General features: G+C 46.6%; 1 protein-coding gene across 1 annotated transcript; it reads left to right on the plus strand.

Moving 5' to 3' along the window:
- The first annotated feature begins 6,688 nt into the window (after positions 1-6,688).
- LOC118094996 (sulfotransferase 1A1) lies at positions 6,689-17,581 on the plus strand. Its single transcript, XM_035135830.3, has 9 exons — positions 6,689-6,808; positions 7,512-7,660; positions 11,780-11,905; positions 12,041-12,138; positions 12,563-12,689; positions 13,342-13,436; positions 14,089-14,269; positions 15,172-15,306; positions 17,034-17,581. Exons 2-8 carry the CDS (start codon positions 7,513-7,515, stop codon positions 15,282-15,284), a joined length of 888 nt encoding a protein of 295 aa, XP_034991721.1. The 5' UTR covers positions 6,689-6,808; position 7,512; the 3' UTR covers positions 15,285-15,306; positions 17,034-17,581.
- Positions 17,582-18,064: the final 483 nt, after the last annotated feature.

Consider the following 18,064-nt stretch of genomic DNA (forward strand, 5'->3'; position numbering starts at 1 on the left):
ATTATTTTATTTTTCTGTTGGAAGCCGCCCAGAGTGGCTGGGGAAATGAATTATTATTATTATAATACCATTTTCTTGTGGGTATAGGTGCTTAGGATTGCAGCCACAACAACAACAACAACAACAACAACAACAACCATTTATTTATATGTCACCCATCTGTCTGGGTTAGACCAGACACGCTGGGCGGCTTCTAACAAATTAAAACACAATATGAGATCAAATAATATTAATATTAATTAATAGTATAATATAAATATAATAAATAATAATTTAGATATTATTTATAACAATAACATGTTTCTTTAGCTTTTCAAACACATGCCTGCCTCTGCTGCTCACTGTTCTCAAGTTGTGGGCCACAAGGGGGAGCCAATGGCTTCAAAACCCTTTTCTCCGCATAATTTAGACTTCCTTCAAGTCTAGAACAAATATGTTTTAATGTATTTCGTTTCGAAATATCTTCCCAGCCCTTCCTTCCAAATGAAAGGCCGAGCAGCTGTCAAAACAACCATAAGAATGCAGCCGAACATCAGGTAAAATGACACAAAGCTCACTGCGAGGAAAATGTTCCACATGATAAAAGCCAAACTAAACACAGAGATCTACCCCTAAATCCATGGCCTAAAAATGTCTGTTGGGAATAAGGATGTTTTATTTGTCTGTGCATGCGAACCTAGCATTTGCTGGCTTTGGCTTGGGCAGTCTTCTCAGGGGGTCACAACCGAGAAGGCCCCGCTGCTTCTCAACCTCATACATTTTTACCCGCCTGGTCAGCTGCCAGAATAGGAGAACTATAACTAATACCAGCCAATACATTTTTGCTGTCAGTAGAAACATGAACAAACATAGCACAGGTGCCAGAGGTGGGGCAGTTCCACGCCTACGACTAGGGGTAGGCAAATCTGTCACTTTGGGTTACTCTCAGTTTCACATTTTTCGAATCTTAAGTTCTTCACATTTCCACACCACTCTGCAATTTTTTTAAAAAGAGTCTTCAATAAAATTCGTCAGCATCTTTGTGTGAATTTCTCCCAGTATACAGTTTTGCCCAATGTGCACATCTTTGACAGTTTTTCCTAATAAAATGTACTTTTGTATGTTATTTTCACCAATATACAGAATGATGTGTGGAGTTTACTTTCATATTCGCATTTTTGAACAAATTACATTGCTGGAGAACGGTGCTGCAAATTTCAGAGAAGTGCATTTCAAAAGATGGCTGTGTTTCAGATAGCATGTTGTTTTGGAAAGTGCAAAAACACATTTTAAAAAAGCATGCAAAGTCTATTCAGGGCCGGCTCTAGGCCCGCTCCTGGTGGCGTGGGGGCGCCAGGGCGCCAAGCCACCAGGGGCGCCGCTGCGCCCGCTGAGAGGCACGGCTGAGGCTGCCCCAGGAGCGCCTCCACTGTTCAGCGGCTTCAGGCCGCTCTCCGGAGGCACGCGGGCCTGGGGCTGCCTCCGCCGCGTGCAGGGGCGTCGCAACAGGGGGAGGGCAGCGCCCCCTGGCCCAGGGCTGGCCCTACGGCAGGCTGGGCGGCGCAGTGCAGCTGCGCCCGCGGCAGCCCCCCTGTGCGCGGTGCTCGCCTGCCGCACTGGGAAACGGGGCGGGGGGGCGCCGGAGGGATCCGCCGCACCACGGTGCCAGGGCGCCGGGCATGCTTAAGACGGCCCTGAGTCTATTTGCTATGTAATCAAATGTCCCCTTAGCTGAGGAAGCTGCTGAGGAAGAGATTATTCCATCAGTCCTTGCAGAAGTGAATGTGAACTTTCTTTAATTCCTGCATCAAGCAAAGATATATCTGGAGAAAGGCACATAAAGCAGGACTATTCCACTCAAGCTCAATCTTTCAAATAGGTAAAGAGTCAAGAGACTTTTCTGTGACAGAGGTTTTCTATGATAAAGCAGTGTACAGTGGTACCTTGGTTCTTAAATGCCTTGGTACTCAAACGCCTTGGTTCTCCAATGCCGAAAACCCAGAAGTAAGTGTTCTGGTTTTTGAAGTTTTTCAGAAGCTGAACGTCTGATGCAGTTGTCGGCTATTGTTTCTGGGGCACCTGCACCAATCAGAAGCTGCACCTTGGTTTTTCAACATTTCGGAAGTCAGACTTCCGGAATGGTTAATTTTGGCGCTTTTGTTTTTGCTATTTATTTTGCGTTTTTGTTTTTGAGGCTTTTTCGTTTTATTTGGTTTTGTGACTGTGTGGAACCCAGTTTAGCTACTGATCAATTGATCAACTGTGGAAATGGATAAAAGCCCCCCTCCAAACAATGACTATCATCAGTGCAGGTAAGAAGAAAAAAAGTTTTAAAAAAAATTGTATCAACTACAATACTTTATTTATTTTATAGTGCAGTACATTGATCCATATTTCATTTTATGGATCATTGGTCTCGTTAGATAGTAAAATTAATGTTAAATTGCTGTTTTAGGGTGTTTTTTTTAAAGTCTGGCATGGATTAATCCGTTTTGCATTACTTTCTATTGGGAAAGCACGCCTTGGTTTTGGAGCGCTTTGGTTTTGGAACGGACTTCTGGAACGGATTAAATTTGAGAACCAAGGTACCACTGTATAAATTTTATGAAATAAAGGTTACTTTGGCTTTAAGCAACTAAATATTGAGAGAGCATGTGCTGTGCATTAGGTTCAATGCCTGCAAACGTATATGTGCAGCTTTTGATATACACAGTTTGAAAAATTAGCTGCTTTATTTTGTGATATGTCGTTAAGTAATGGCTGGTTTTTCCTTTGTGCTCTGATTATTCCCTCTGAATAAATGGACCAAGTTTATTTGAATCACCTGTCAGTCTGTGGACTATCTGGGAATCTGTTTCTAATTCAGAGGGAATTTTGATGCAGGAGTTCAACAGTCTAAAAGTCCCTGAACTCCGAGTGTGTGCTGTTTTCTGGCTGGTGGAACGAAGTCCTCAGGTTAAGGTGAATGACTGAGAAGTCAAGATAGGGCTCAACCACACATCGCTGCTGGCTTCTTAATCATGGAAGATCGAATCACTTTTCACGCAAAGAGGCTTGTAGCTCCCTCCAGCCCAATCTACCGATGACCAGAGATGACAGTTCATATTTTTTTGTCAGCGAAAGTAAAGGACGAGATTCGCAGCAAAGTTCATTACAGCCTCCCAGTCAGGGAACTGCATTGGTGACAAGGGCAATGTGCAACAATGTGCAACAAGGGCACAGGGCTAGCCTTATACACTCATGCTACCATAGAGCCCCGTCTGTCTCGTTGCCAGAGAGAACTAGGCAGTAGCCACAAGCACAGCTGTGGGACCCTTTTGACACTGTCTGTACATTCAGGAAAACAGTCGAGGATGTCAGATCCATCATTCTTCTTCCCAATGGACAGCAGATCTTGCTCAATATCTAACCCACACTATTTTAGCTGCCAACCAGAAATTAAGTTAAATAAATCTTAAAATTAGTCAATATATTTCTCCCTGAGACATTAGAATCATAGAATTGTAGAGCTGGAAGGGGACCACGAGAGTCAGGTTGTCCAACCCCTGCAATGCAGGAATCTTTTGCCCAATGTGGAGCTGGAACCCACAACCTTGAGATTGAGAAATCACAGTGCCCTAAACAGGGATTTTTACTCCTAACGTTTGAAGCAGTACCTTCTTCTGGTTCCTCTGACCTTTGTTTGCTGTTTCACAGCTTAAGTCCTGTGTCTGCTCTTGGTCTACTTAGGCTCACAGCCAGCTCACTTGGGTTTCAGAACCCAACAGCCAAGAGCCTAACTCTTGCCAATTCCTCAAAATATCATTGATGTAAGAGTTTCTATGGTGCTGCTCTGGGGGAAAGGCCCGTGAAACTTTTTTTATTGTTTCAGATACATTTGGATATCACCCTCTGCCCCCCTGAGATTGTACTTGTAATACCTCTTTTCTGTAAAAATAAAAATAAAGCACTTTTTGAGCACTTGACGTTTGCTGCCCTTTGATGACAAGCAAAACCAACTCTAATTGGATTGGTAGGAAGCTTCTGGGAAATTCTCAGCTACAGCCTTGTTAAGCCAGAGGTTTCTCAACCCCTTCCACCAACCACCTTGAGCAAAGGAACAAATATGTTATTCCTCCTCCCATCCCCATAAACACATCTGAAACATTTATGTACAACTATAAACGTGAAATAAGTTATAACACCATAAAACAAGCATTTTTCATATTTACTCAACCTTGCCCCAACTGGGTGGCCCATGATTGTTAAGCCAAATATGGGTGTATACCATAGAGAACCAGAGCCAATCATGTGAGTGCAGTTTGTCATGTTTGCACTTATCCAAAGCCTGCTTAAAGATGGGTGTTTGTGCATTGAAGTGCTATATTTTTTTACCTGTGAGAGACAAGTGCATACTACTAAACATAAAACACAATGTATACGAACTCTCCAAGTGCTAACAAATCCCATGGCACCTTTGTAGGGCCAGAAATGGGAGGCTAATGGAGACTTTATGGCACGCTTGTGACATCTATGTACAGTACTTTGAAATATACAAGTTGAACAGGTGGGAAGCAAGTCAGTAGTCAAGCAGGCATGGAAGCTTAAGAGACATATCAGCACCCCCGCAGCACCCCCACGTTGCTTCTCTAGCCAGTTCAACACATTATAATGGCTTCTTCCATTGCTCAAATTGTTTTGGGAAGCCTGGTATCAAGAGATCATTAGTGGGCTCACTTAACATCGTGAATTACTCCAAAATTATGTTCTTTGAGAAGTATAGTCCCAGATTCAAATGGAAAATGGATCAGCAGAATCTGGAGCAAACACGCTCTCAGATATCTGAGAGTTCTCTTCACTGAGATGCTATCATGGAAGGGGCACATTGAGCCTATGAAACTCAAAGTGCAGAAAGCTTGTGGGGCATTAATGAAATTCTATTTTACGGTGGGTGGCCAGTTACTAGATAAAACCTGTGTTGAAAGTCTTTGCTAGCAAAGTGGTTTCCCAGATGATCCATGGAGCGGCGATATGGGGCATGGACCCAAAGGCTAACAAAGCCTTAGAAATAGTGCAGAACAAATTCCTCAGGAAAGTGCTCTCACTCCCCAAAGGGACCCCAGCTGCTCTTCTTCATACTGAAGCTGACGTGACAACAATACAGGCTAGAATTGATTACCTGTGCCTAAATTATGTGGAAATGCTTCAATCTCTTTCAGAGGGTAGATTCCCCGCTGTGTCCTACACAGAACAGGAACAGACCAAATGCTGGAAGGATGGCCTCTTGCCCCAATATCAATTACAATATCTTCAGGTGACCATCAAGATGGATAAGAGGCACTTAAGAAACTGTCTCTTTAGTTCCGATGCAGAAAGGGATCTAACCATGATGGCTTCTACCAAGAGTTCGCCTTGGTTCCCACTTATCAAAACGGAGCATGCCTAAGCCAGATACCTGACAAAGCTCCCACTTGCCGTACTAAGAATCGCTTTTACAGAACTACGATTCCAATCGTTGCCCGTTGGATGGACGGTATGGCAAAGTACATTATGAAGAGAGACTCTGTGTGGACAACCCTGCGCCGAGGACCTGTGCCATTATTTATTGCGGTGCCCGTTATATATAGACCCAAGAGACCGATTTATAAAACCCCTGTTTACGAATGCAACACATTTGAATAGGGTGGAAAGGGTGAAATGGCTGCTGAGCGACACTGAGGACTTCGTTACTAACAAAGTAGCACTCTATGCGCTGGCAGCTAAGAAGATCAGGAGGAAGGAACTAGATAAAATAGTGGTCAACTGCAAAGGGGATTCGGATATTTAATTTGGCACATCTTACCTGAGAATCTTCTGCTATTCTATTCTATTCTATTTAATGCAACAAATAATTTTAGTAGTCGTGACCGTGGTTTCATTGTCTGTGTGTGCCCGACGATTTTTATGGGTTTTGTGTGTGTGTGTGTGTGTTTTGTCCTCCTTCTGAATGATGCCATGGCCTATGGCTAGTGCAATAAAAAGTTTAATTGGTAAAAGTGGGCATAAACTGAATCAGCAGACATTGTGCTGGACATTGCACTGGTAGTGGTGCTGGTGTGCTGAGAGAGTGTGGCATCATCTTCACCATGTGCACACAGAGGGGCTCCGAAATCATTTTAAACTGCTGTCTATCCCCATATCTTAAATTGAGTCCACTTTCAGTCCTCACTGATAGGTGAGAACATGCAAAGTTGTCCTCCTGAGCATATGCAGAGTGTTTTCCCTGTGGAAATGAGTAGGAAAGTCCAACCCAAACTATGTTGGCTGTCGAACGGTGACTCTGAAGGGGCAGGTTACTACTTAACAGGCTTGTTGCATAAGCTCCCTGGCAGCCTTCCGAACAGAGATCTATTCTCTCTTAGGCTAAGCGAAGAGAGGGCAGTTTGGGGTCTGGGAAGCTCTTAAAGAGGCAGCACTCCGTTAATCCACCGTGCTTGAAAACACCGTGCTTGAAAACAACCCTTAAACCTTGGTGGGAATGCCAGCATTGTTTTGGGTTCGTGTTTTTTTTTGGGGGGGGGGGAGATGTAGGAATTCCCAGCATCAAAGATTGCCATACCGGTATATATTTAGTATTTTTCACAATGAAAACCCTTCCCTCTGCTTTGCTGAAGCAGAAGGGTTGCCTTGATGTCAGCGGCACCTCGGCAAAGGCACCAGCTCTCCACTGTCCCACCCCGGAATAATCCACCCGGGGAGATCTTCTCCGCCCATTCCTGGTCCACGCCCCACAAACCGGATTCGGGCGCGCTTCAGCTCCCAAATCAGCGCCAGCCGCCGAACCATCACCAGCGAGCGCCTCAAGATCAAGGTAAGCGACACCCGCGGAAGCCGAGCTGCCTCCGCACTACGGGCAGTGGAGGAGCGAGGAGCTGTCCGGGCACAAAGCAGGCAGGACTCCCGGTCTCCCTGGGATGATGAGGGCAGAACAAGACCGTCCAATATCCTGGTGGACGACGAGCATTCAAGGCTGAGAGGGAGCGAGAGCCTGGGTCTTATTTTCCTGCATGCGGGCTTCAATCCTCGTCGACCCATTTCCCAGGCAGAAAGACCGACTGAACTCAGGAGGGCTTGTAGAAAGGGATGGGATTGTGAGGCTGGTTTGTTTTTTTATCCTGGTCCGTCTCCTGACCCTCGAAAAAGGGCACAGAGACGACAAATTGCTTTGCTTGCAGTTGGCAAATGAGAGTTAGGGAAGGGGTGAGATTTTCCCTTTTCTTCAGCGGACATTTCAGTTCCCTCGCAGTGAAACCCCAGTTCCTTGCAATTATCTGATCCCATTATTCAGCCCAGCCTCAGAAATCCCTGCCAACTCCTATCAAAGGGGAAGGTAACGCATGCCAGATGTTGCATAACGTTTGGTTGAAGTTCAAGCTCAGATTCCACTCATGTATCGTACACACCTTCCTTGCATGCGGGGGGAGGGGCGCCGTCCAGCATTGGGGGGGGGGCACCACTCACTCTGCCAAAGGTTGCAAGCCGCCCACTTCGCTTTAACCCCCCTTTTCTGCCAGGATGAAACCCGATGCAGAGCCGGAGCGCCCGCCTCTGGTTTACGTCCAGGGGGTTGGCATGATCAAGACGTTTGCTGATGTCTTGGAAGAGGTGAAGGACTTCCAAGTTCATCCGGGGGACTTGCTGATCTCCACGTACCCCAAGTCTGGTGAGTGAATGAATGTCTTGGGCTGCGTCCCACTCAATGGGAAGGAAATTTGCGGTGCTTGCATTTTGCGGGGTGTTGGACTAAAATGGCTCATTGGGTCCCTTCCAACTCCACAATTCTGGGTTTCTGTGAAAAGGTGCTAGGCCCTTGTGCACGGGTAATGTTACATTGTGTAACACAGCCTCCAAATAGCAATGGATTCCAAGACAGCTTAAAAGGGATCGCGTTCTTTGCAGACTTGTGGCTGTACAAATATGCCGGTTGTCAAGGTGGAGAGCAAGTATTTCCCTGGTGAAAACAGGGACATAGCTGTCTGTGAAGAGGCGAGGGGGGAAACAGAATAGAGGAGATCCATTGGAGGGCCGGGGCAAATTTTGGGCTCCCGCAGAGTGCCATATTACAGTTGTAATATACTGTACAACTACAGCATACAGTCATGGCTGTAGCCGGGGTGGGGGCAGCTGCCCCCCAAATCAAATAAATAAATAGAAATACTTAACTAACTGACTAATTGCATCACAGATATCTTGGTTCTGCCCCCCCCCCAGCATAAAGCATGCCCCCCTAAAATAAATCCCATGCATACAGGTAAAGTACATATCCTCCCCAAAGAAGTCTGGAAACTGTCTGATGGCCTATTCCTTGGGGGGGGAGTCCTGTTTTAACTATTTATTTGTGCTATTTTCTCATGTTTTAATCTTGTGAACTGCCCAGAGATCTTTTGAATAGTGGGCGGTATATAAATCTAATAAATAAAGTAATTCTTAGTGTAAGGATTAGAGATACAGTGGTACCTCGGGTTAAGAATTTAATTCGTTCTGGAGGTCCGTTCTTAACCTGAAACCTGAGACCTCCCCGCTGCACCAAGGATTCCCTGCCCGAGCTGCTTCAGGTCATGTCGGATGTGCTCCTGGAGACACCTAGCTTGGTTGTCTTAGGGGATTTTAACATCCATGCCGACACGACCTTACAAGGAGCCGCTCGGGACTTCGTGGAAAGCATGGCCACCATGGGGCTGTCCCTGAATAAGTCTGGCCCAACTCATAGCCGCGGACATGCCTTGGACTTGGTGTTTACCTCTATGGATGTTGGTGATCTGACATTAAGTAAAAGCGAAACAAAAGAAGTGCCATGGTCAGATCACTTTCTGGTGCAACTGGACTTCTCCGCAACCCTTCCCCTCTGCAGGGAGGTGGGACCGATTCGGATGGTCCGCCCCCGCTACTTAATGGATCCAATTGGCTTCCAGAGAGTGGTAGGGGATGTTTTATCCCATGTCGATGGCCTTTCAGCTGATTCCCTGGTGGCCCGCTGGAATGCGGAGTTAACCAGCGCTATTGACTGTCTGGCTCCGAAGCGCCCTCTCAGATTGCATGGAGCCTGGACAGCCCCGTGGTTTTCCCCGGCGCTGAGGGCAATGAAACAGTCGTTGAGACGGCTAGAGCGCCGGTGGCGGAAAACTCATTTTGAATCAGACCGGACACGGGCTAGAGCTCAACTTTGAGCCTACCAAGTGGCAATGGCGACGGCGAAGAGGACCTTCTTCGCCGTCTCCATCGCATCTGCAGAAAACAGCAGCAGGAGACTCTTCCAGGTGGTTCGCAATTTAGCGGAACCACCTGCTCCATCCGGGCCCAGTACGGGCCACATGATCTCCTGCAATGATTTTGCAAAGTTTTTTGCAGATAAAGTCGCTCAGATTCGGGAAGAGGTAGACTCCACCATGGGAGCAGGGCTGGGGCGGGGGAGTGCTAGAGTCCTGTCTAGTCAAGTTTTGTGGGATCAATTTCAATCTGTTACCTCCGAGGATGTGGACAGGCTGCTTCGACGAGTGAAACCAACCACCTGTCTCCTTGATCCTTGCCCATCCTGGCTTATAAAAGCTAGCCGGGAAGGGCTGGGCGATGGGCTTCGCGGGTTGGTAAATGCTTCTCTCCATGAAGGAGCCTTCCCAGACCCGCTGAAAGAGGCGGTTATTAAACCGCTTCTTAAAAAACCATCTTTAGATCCGGCCAATATGGCCAACTATCGCCCAGTCTCAAATCTTCCATTCTTGGGCAAGGTGATTGAGCGAGTGGTTGCCGAACAACTTCAGGCACGCCTGGAAGAAGCGGACCATTTGGATCCCTTCCAGTCAGGATTCAGGCCTCATCATGGGACTGAAACTGCCTTGGTCGCACTGGTCGATGATCTCCGGCGGGCTAGGGACAAAGGTAACAGCTGTTTCCTTGTTCTGCTGGATCTCTCAGCGGCTTTTGACACCATCGACCATAACATCCTTCTGGACCGTCTAGAGGGCTTGGGAGCTGGGGGCACTGTCATGCAGTGGTTCCGCTCCTTCCTCCTGGGCCGTGTTCAGAAAGTGGTGGTGGGGGATGAGTGTTCAGACCCCTGGGCTCTCACTTGTGGGGTGCCTCAGGGTTCTGTCCTCTCCCCCATGCTTTTTAACATCTATATGCAGCCGCTGGGAGAGATCATCAGGGGGTTTGGGCTGGGTGTCCATCAGTATGCTGATGATACCCAGCTCTACCTCTCTTTTAAATCAGAACCAGTGAAGGCGGTGAAGGTCCTGTGTGAGTGCTTGGAGGCGGTTGGAGGATGGATGGCGGCTAACAGATTGAGATTGAATCCTGACAAGACAGAAGTACTGTTTGTGGGGGACAGGAGGTGGGCGGGTGTGGAGGACTCCCTGGTCCTGAATGGGGTAACTGTGCCCCTGAAAGACCAGGTGCGCAGCCTGGGAGTCATCTTAGACTCACAGCTGTCCATGGAGGCACAGGTCAACTCTGTGTCCAAGGCAGCTGTTTATCAGCTCCATCTGGTACGCAGGCTGAGTCCCTACCTGCCCGCGGACTGTCTCTCCAGAGTGGTGCATGCTCTAGTTATCTCTCGCTTGGACTACTGCAATGCGCTCTACGTGGGGCTACCTTTGAAGGTGACCCGGAAACTACAACTAATCCAGAATGCGGCAGCTAGACTGGTGACTGGGAGCGGCTGCCGAGACCACATAACACCGGTCCTGAAAGACCTACATTGGCTCCCAGTACGTTTCCGAGCACAATTCAAAGTGTTGGTGTTGACCTTTAAAGCCCTAAACGGCCTCGGTCCGGTATACCTGAAGGAGCGTCTCCACCCCCATCGTACTGCCCGGACACTGAGGTCCAGCTCCGAGGGCCTTCTGGCGGTTCCCTCATTACGAGAAGCCAAGTTACAGGGAACCAGGCAGAGGGCCTTCTCGGTAGTGGCACCCACCCTGTGGAATGCCCTCCCACTAGAGGTCAAAGAGAACAATTACCAGACCTTTAGAAGGCATCTCAAGGCAGCCCTGTTTAGGGAAGCTTTTAATGTTTGATGGATTTCTGTATTTTAGAATTTCTGTTTTTTTGGAAGCCGCCCAGAGTGGCTGGGGGAACCCGGCCAGATGGGCGGGGTATAAATAATAAATTATATTATTATTATTATTATTATTATTATTATTATTATTATTATTATTAACCTGAGGTACCACTTTAGCAAATGGGGCTTCCCGCTGCCACCACGCCGCTGCTGCACGATTTCTGTTCTCATCATGAAGCAAATTTCTTAATCCGAGGCACTATTTCTGGGTTAGCGGAGTCTGTAACCTGAAGCATCTGTTTACGGACTTAATCTGCTCAGGAAGTCCATTCTTAAACCGAAACTATCCTTAAACCGAGGCGCGCTTTCCCTAATGAGGCCTCCTGCCGCCGGTTCCCTTCCACCACTCGGATTCCATTCTTAGATCGAGGTAAAGTTCTCAATCTGGGACACTGCTTCTGGTTTTGTGGAGTTTGTAAACCGAATAGTTCATAAACAGGACTGTTCTTAAACCGAGGTACCACTGTATATTGATCCTCAGCCGCCATATATATGTTTAAAGCACTCCCCCCCCCCTTATAGAGTTTTGGTGATAGGAACTGACCCATTAAGTTACAATGCCCAGAAACCCTTAACAAACTACAGCACCCATAATTATGTGAGGAGTGGGAAACGTAGTTTGCATGTGTTTTAAATGTAGGGCGTATGCAGCCTCAGTCTTGGGTTTCCCTAACTGCACTGCAATCGAGAATTTATGCAAAACACCCCTTCATGCCCTTTCAGGAACTACCTGGGTGAGCCAGGTCATAGACCTGATCTATAAAGAAGGCAATCTGGAGAAATGCAGCCACGAACCCATCTACCAGCGAGTCCCTTTCTTGGAGTTTGCTGTTAAAGGAGTTCCCAAAGGTAAAACAACCCCACTAGCCCAGCAATCCAGGAGTCACTCGCCCCAAGGTATGCTGTGAGGACATGTCGTGAAAGATGGGGGAGAGGAGAAGCCTCTTTATTGACTTCTGTTTTCCCCTCCCTCCCTCCCTCCAGGCATTGATCTGCTCAGAAAAGCATCTCGGCCATGTCTAATTAAAACACACCTTCCGGTCCAATTGCTTCCAAAATCATTCTGGGAAACGGATTGCAAGGTGAGAGCAACGGGCCCCTGAATCTAGCAAGAGCGGGATCTGGAAGAGGTTACTGTGAAAGAAAGGGCTAGAGGGTTAATCTGAAAGGAGGATCACAAAGTTGCCAGAAGGGCTATGCAGAAGGAGGTTACTGTTTCCAAAAAAGTGAATCCAAGTTTTTAGTCTATATATGAAAGATACTTAAATACTTTATTAAAAAAATATCTAAGTTACTAGTCCATATGAAAACAGGCTTGAAAATCTATGGGCAATGTAAAAATTGAAAAACCAGAGGTGGGGAGGGCTTTGCGGCATTTTGTAGTGGCCAAGGGGAGGGACTTCAAAACTTTTGCATTGCCCCTTGCCCTTCTGCCTCGCTGGCAGAAGCGGCAAAAAATTATGCTGATCGTCCATTTAATCTGCACGCTACTTTTCTGCACTACAGATGATCTACGTGGCCAGAAATGCCAAAGACGTGGCTGTCTCGTATTATTACTTCTACCAAATGGCAAAAGTGCACCCTGATCCAGGAACGTGGGAAGAATTCCTGGAGAAGTTTATGGCTGGAGACAGTAAGGACTATGGGGAGATGAGGCAGAGGCGGAAGGCAAGGGCAATGACCCTGAAAGCCAAGGACAGGAAACTTGTGGTCTTCTAAATGTCACTGGACCCACCAGTAGAAATGATATAGAAATGATTGGGAACATTGATGTGGAATCTGTATCCTCGGTGCACCCCTGGAATTATGAGCAAGTGATTTAGATCTTACCTGGTTTGGAGGAGCTTTGTGAGTGTGAAGGTTCAGATCTGGGCATTACTCCACTGACTTCCCATTGCCTCTTGACCAGCTAGCGGTAGAATGAGATAAACAAATGATGAAGCTCCCTTCATCATTTGAGTCATAATATTGTGATAATCGGACTGGCAGCAGCTCTTCAAGGTGTCTGTCAGGTTTCCCCCAGTTCTGAAGATGGAACCTTGACCCTTATGTGTGTGATAAATGTGCCGCAGCATCCTTTCCCAATGCGGGGCCTCCAATTGTTTTGGACTACCACTTCCATCAGCCCCAGCTATCCTGACTAATGGTCAGGGAAGATGGGAGTTGCAGTCCAAAAAATAAAAAAGAAGCTATAGTATTGAGTTGTGGCCTTTAACCAGCAGAGGCCAGAATTTCCTTGTTTCTAGAAAGGTTCTCACGGAAGCCCATAATCTCTCTCTCCTCAGTCTCTTTTGGATCCTGGTACGACCATGTCAAAGGCTGGTGGGACAAGAGGAATGAACATAAGATGCTCTACCTTTTCTATGAAGACTTGAAAGAGGCAAGGTTCCCTCCCCTCCCCCAGCATCGGTCTCTGGCCCTCCCCGGTATAACCCTTTCAACGCCAGTTCTGCTGCCACAGCAAGCAGAGCCACCAAAATGTTCAAAATGTAAACATAGCACATACAGTGGTACCTCTTCTTACAAATAACTCTACTTACAAATGTTTCTACTTACGAACGGAGCTCCGTCTGCCATCTTGGATGCAGTTTAGATAGGATTTTTTCTACTTACGAATTTTTTGATAGGGTTGCTTCGACTTACGAATGCATTGCTATGGGATTCGACTTACAATTTTTTACGAATGTGCGTTCGGAACGCATTAAATTCGTAAGTAGAGGTACCACTGTAAAGAATGTATCGCGCATGCATGCAGTGTGTCAGAAGGAACTGTGGCGTCTAGAGGGCCGGAGCATCATTTGCCACGTTCAAGAGGTGCACCAGACGAAATCACGGTTCCCAGGTTGGGAAATTGGGAGTTCCACCTGGGCGTTGCCATTCTGTACACTGCATCCTTCTCCCCAGCCTCCCTTTCCCAACCCAGGGCTGGGGGAAGCCAGCCAGGTGAGCGGGGCATAAATAATAAACTATCATTATTAAATTATTAACCCAAGTCTCCCAGCTTCAACCCCCGATCATTGTTTATCTTCTAGAATCCTCAACGGGAGATCCGAAAAGTGATGGAATTCCTGGAGAGGCCCCCTGATGACCGCCTGGTCGAGAAGATTGCTCACCACACCTCCTTCAAAGAGATGCGCCAGAACCAGATGGTCAATTACACAAGCATCCCTACCGCAATTATGGACCACAATATCTCCCCTTTCATGAGGAAGGGTAAGCTGCACTGACACCTGGAGGGATGGGCTGAAGAGGGCTGAGATTCCAGGGGTCCCAGGGTTCACCCAGGGTCCGTGTTTCCTTTTGGAAATAAGGCACAGCGGAGACTGTGGTATCTTTATGATATATGGTTTATTTACACATATATACATCCTGAGCCTGCGATGGAGGGGTTCACAGCATCAGTACCTCAAAAGGGTCTTGTTTCTACCACAGCCACAGGCTTAGATTCAAGCAGAAATCAGCCATGAATCTCTCTCTCTGCCTTTCCAGACTGCAGCTTTTTCCTCCGGGTCACATCACAGCAAACTCGGCCCCCAAATCTCAGGCTTTGTCCTTCTAACTCTCCGAGAGCTAGAGAAGGGGCCCACCCATTTGCCGTCTAGCACAAACCACCTTTCCTTTGTTCTCTTAATGATCCATCAGCCAGGCAGTTACCTCATCGGTAAGCTAGCCTGGCTGGATTAGCTTTTAACACTTGCTAGGATTATAGGTGTCTGGCACCCACCAACTCATAACAATACTATTGCTCATAAGAGGTCTTGAGGCATCATAGGGCTGAAGGAGTGGGCGCCAAAAAGGGATTGGCTTACTGGAGGAGGCAAATGCATCACCACCGTCATTGTCGTCACATCATCACAAGTAGGGCCTGCAGATCACTTCCTCTGCTTATGTATTTTATTATTATTGATTGATTGATTGATTATTTAAAAAATCCAAACAAGTGGAATCTGCAACCGCGTATTGCTGCATGGAGTACAGTGTGGAAACAACAGGAACTCCCCGTTCCTATTTCATCCATCATATTTGACAGGTCTTTAGGCAGTAATGTTCATCTCTATCTTGTCCCTCTTTAATCGCCATTGTCTTGACTCCCATTTCTTCCCATTTCAACCCAGGAATCACTGGCGATTGGAAGAACAAGTTCACAGTGGCTCAAAACGAGCGCTTTGATGCCGATTACAAGAGGCAGATGGAAGGAACGACCCTGCACTTCCGGACAGAGATTTGATCTCTCTGGCTTCCCTTTTCAGGTGAGTCTCCTTTTATTCCCATTCTATGGAATCTACTACCTTTGCTTCAGATTCTTAATATCAATTCCGCCCACGGGGTTTATTGTTTGATGAACAGATCTTCAGGTGAGTTAATAGAAAAGAGACAAAATATGGAAGCCATGATTCTTGGATTCTCTCCCAAGTCCACAAATGCTCCTGAACATCCACAATACTAGCTAGCTTTCTCCCTAGCGGACAACTCTTCCTTGACATTCCCTGCTGGTGTGTAGGTGGACACTTCCGGAAGACCTGTTTATTGAGCATTTGTGCTGATTTGTTTGCAGGGAAGTTAGACGGTCCTGTGTCAAACCAAGTGTTGTTCTGAACTTCCTGTCACTTTTCTTATTGAAAAAAGTGGATTTCTGTATTACTTTTCATATTGCAAAAGTCTGATCTTTGGATAAGTGGTTTTGTTGTTCAAGACTGCCTAATTAACTATAATGGTGCAACCTGTATTTGTTGGTATGGCATATGATTGAATCCCACCCCAAAATGGCAATGGTCTCTAGCAGAGCCGTGTGTGTGTGTGTGTGTGTGTGTGTGTGTGTGTGTGTGTGAGAGAGAGAGAGAGAGAGAGAGAGAGAGAGAGAGAGAGAGAGAGAGAGAGAGAGAGAGAGAGAGATAACACTATATTTTCCACAGGATTCATCGGTTCACCCATTCCCAAAATCTCAGTCCTGGTGTCAGAGGTCAGCATAGTTGGGTACTTGCTGAGGGTCATACCCCAGCAAAGGGCTCACTACCACTCCCTGGAGCCTCTTGCCTTGGTGCTGCTTCTCCTTGCCATTGCTGCCCATTCAGTTGTCCCCTCTTAGCAAGTGAGCAGTGTCAGAAACAAGGAGAAAGTAAAAAGGTAAAAGGTAAAGGACCCCTGGACAGTTAAGTCCAGTCAGAGGCGACTATGAGGTGTGGCACTCATCTCGCTTTCAGGCCGAGGGAGCCGGCTTTCTGGGTCACGTGGCCAGCATGACTAAACCGTTTCTGGTGCAATAGGACTCCATGATGAGTGCCAGAGCTCACAGAAACGCTGTTTACCTTCCCACTACAGCAGTACCTATTTATCTACTTGTACTGGTGTGCTTTCAGATTGCTAGGTTGGCAGAAGCTGGGACAGAGTAACGGGAGCTCACGCGGTTGCACGGATTTGAATTGCCGACCTTCCAATCGGCAAGCCCAAGAGGCTCAGTGGTTTAGACCACAGTGCCACCCGCTCCCCCAACAAGGAGAAACAGCAGGCTCCACTCCCTTACCTGCTTCCTCTGGGCAGTTGTATGGCTTGAGCAGCGCCCAGAGAATGAGGACTAGTGAATGGGGAACAGCAACAGCCATGAAAATGAGCAGATGGGCTCATTCAAGGAGGGGGCCTTGTAAATACAGTGTATCCAAGGACCCCGCGAAATCCCCTTCCTTCAAAACCCATATTTTCTGTGGTGCCTTTGATATACAGTGTCCTCATAATCTTCATTCCTTACTTTAACAATGCTTCAAATACAGCCACATCCCCACCAACATTTAAAAGCATATGACTCCCCTCCCCAAACAAGAGTCCTGGGAACTGTAGTTTACCAAGAGTGCTCTGTGAGGATTAAACTACAGTCCCCAGAGTTCTTTGGGGCAACAAGTGTCCTTTTAAATGGTATGGATATGAGTGCAATGGCATCTGCCCATATCATTCTCTCCCTTGCTCTCCCCATTGTTTGTTTTAGATTGTAAACTGTTTGGAGAACACCTCATGTTGTCTCTGGAAGATCCCACCATGTGCCTTGATGGTGTTAAGATGAAGATCAAGCCAAGATGCCTTCATGACCCCTTCAGGAAACAGCCAGTTTCCCAAAGTGCTGCTATGTAGTTTTTCCAGGCACTGTGTAGCTTTGGATCTGTCACTTCTTATCAGCCTGTGTCTGGAACAACCACAAACTACTGTTCAGCTCAATTTATAGCTCAGTAGGCTGTGAATCCTTGACCTCCCTTCCTAGACAGCAGATGCGGGAAGGAGTTCAAGAAAATCTGGTTGTTACATTCCAAAAGGAACATTTTTTTTTGCCCCCCCCCCTCCTCTCTATCCTGCTTTGACCCTGGAGAGGCTTTTTAAAAAATAGAATGATCTGGTCTCAAAGAAGCCCACTTTTTATAGAATTTTAGCATTACTTAAGCAAAGTGCATGATGTGCACTTAAAAAACCATCCCTAATTGTCAGGTTTATACTCTGTTCATATCTCGTATTCCCACCATTAATAAATACTTTTATTGAAAAGCTTTCTCGTTCTCGTCCTTTATTAATTTAACATTAGTATTGAGTGTTAGCAAATGATTTCTTGCATCAGCAGGGGATTAGGCCAAATGAGCTTTGTGGTACCTTCCTGCTCTAAGCAAAGTTTCAAGGGTAAGTATATCTTTGAGCTGATGGCTATATTCAAGAAAAATCACATGAAGCCAGACATATGGAATGTGCAGTTTCATCTGGAAATAATCATCACCGTGCCCTGAGAGGATTGCAGCCTTCCAGCCAGAACCTATGTTTCCTCCAAGTAGATTGTGCTCTCTAATTTGGACTGCTGAGCATCCCAAGGGGCAAAGGAGTTAGATGAGCTGAATTTCCCTGCCTTCTGCTCTTCCTGCTGTCATTGAGTGTAACAAGAAACAAAACCCTGCACCAACTGCCTCGCACTGAAACAGCCTTGGAGCACTAAGCATTGCCAAAAAAATTTGTTTTTTAAATAATATTTTAAATATTGTA

Source organism: Zootoca vivipara, chromosome 12 (assembly GCF_965207765.1).
Source record: "Zootoca vivipara chromosome 12, rZooViv2.hap1.1, whole genome shotgun sequence".
In the NCBI taxonomy this organism is placed as follows: domain Eukaryota; kingdom Metazoa; phylum Chordata; class Lepidosauria; order Squamata; family Lacertidae; genus Zootoca; species Zootoca vivipara.

Excerpts from the sequence above, each read along its gene's own strand:
- LOC118094996 (XM_035135830.3), top strand. The coding sequence starts at position 7,513 with ATGAAACCCGATGCAGAGCCGGAGCGCCCGCCTCTGGTTTACGTCCAG. Across the intron at positions 12,139-12,562 it reads TCTGGGAAACGGATTGCAAG|ATGATCTACGTGGCCAGAAA; the intron begins GTGAGAGCAACG and ends TCTGCACTACAG. Across the intron at positions 13,437-14,088 it reads TCTATGAAGACTTGAAAGAG|AATCCTCAACGGGAGATCCG; the intron begins GCAAGGTTCCCT and ends TTTATCTTCTAG.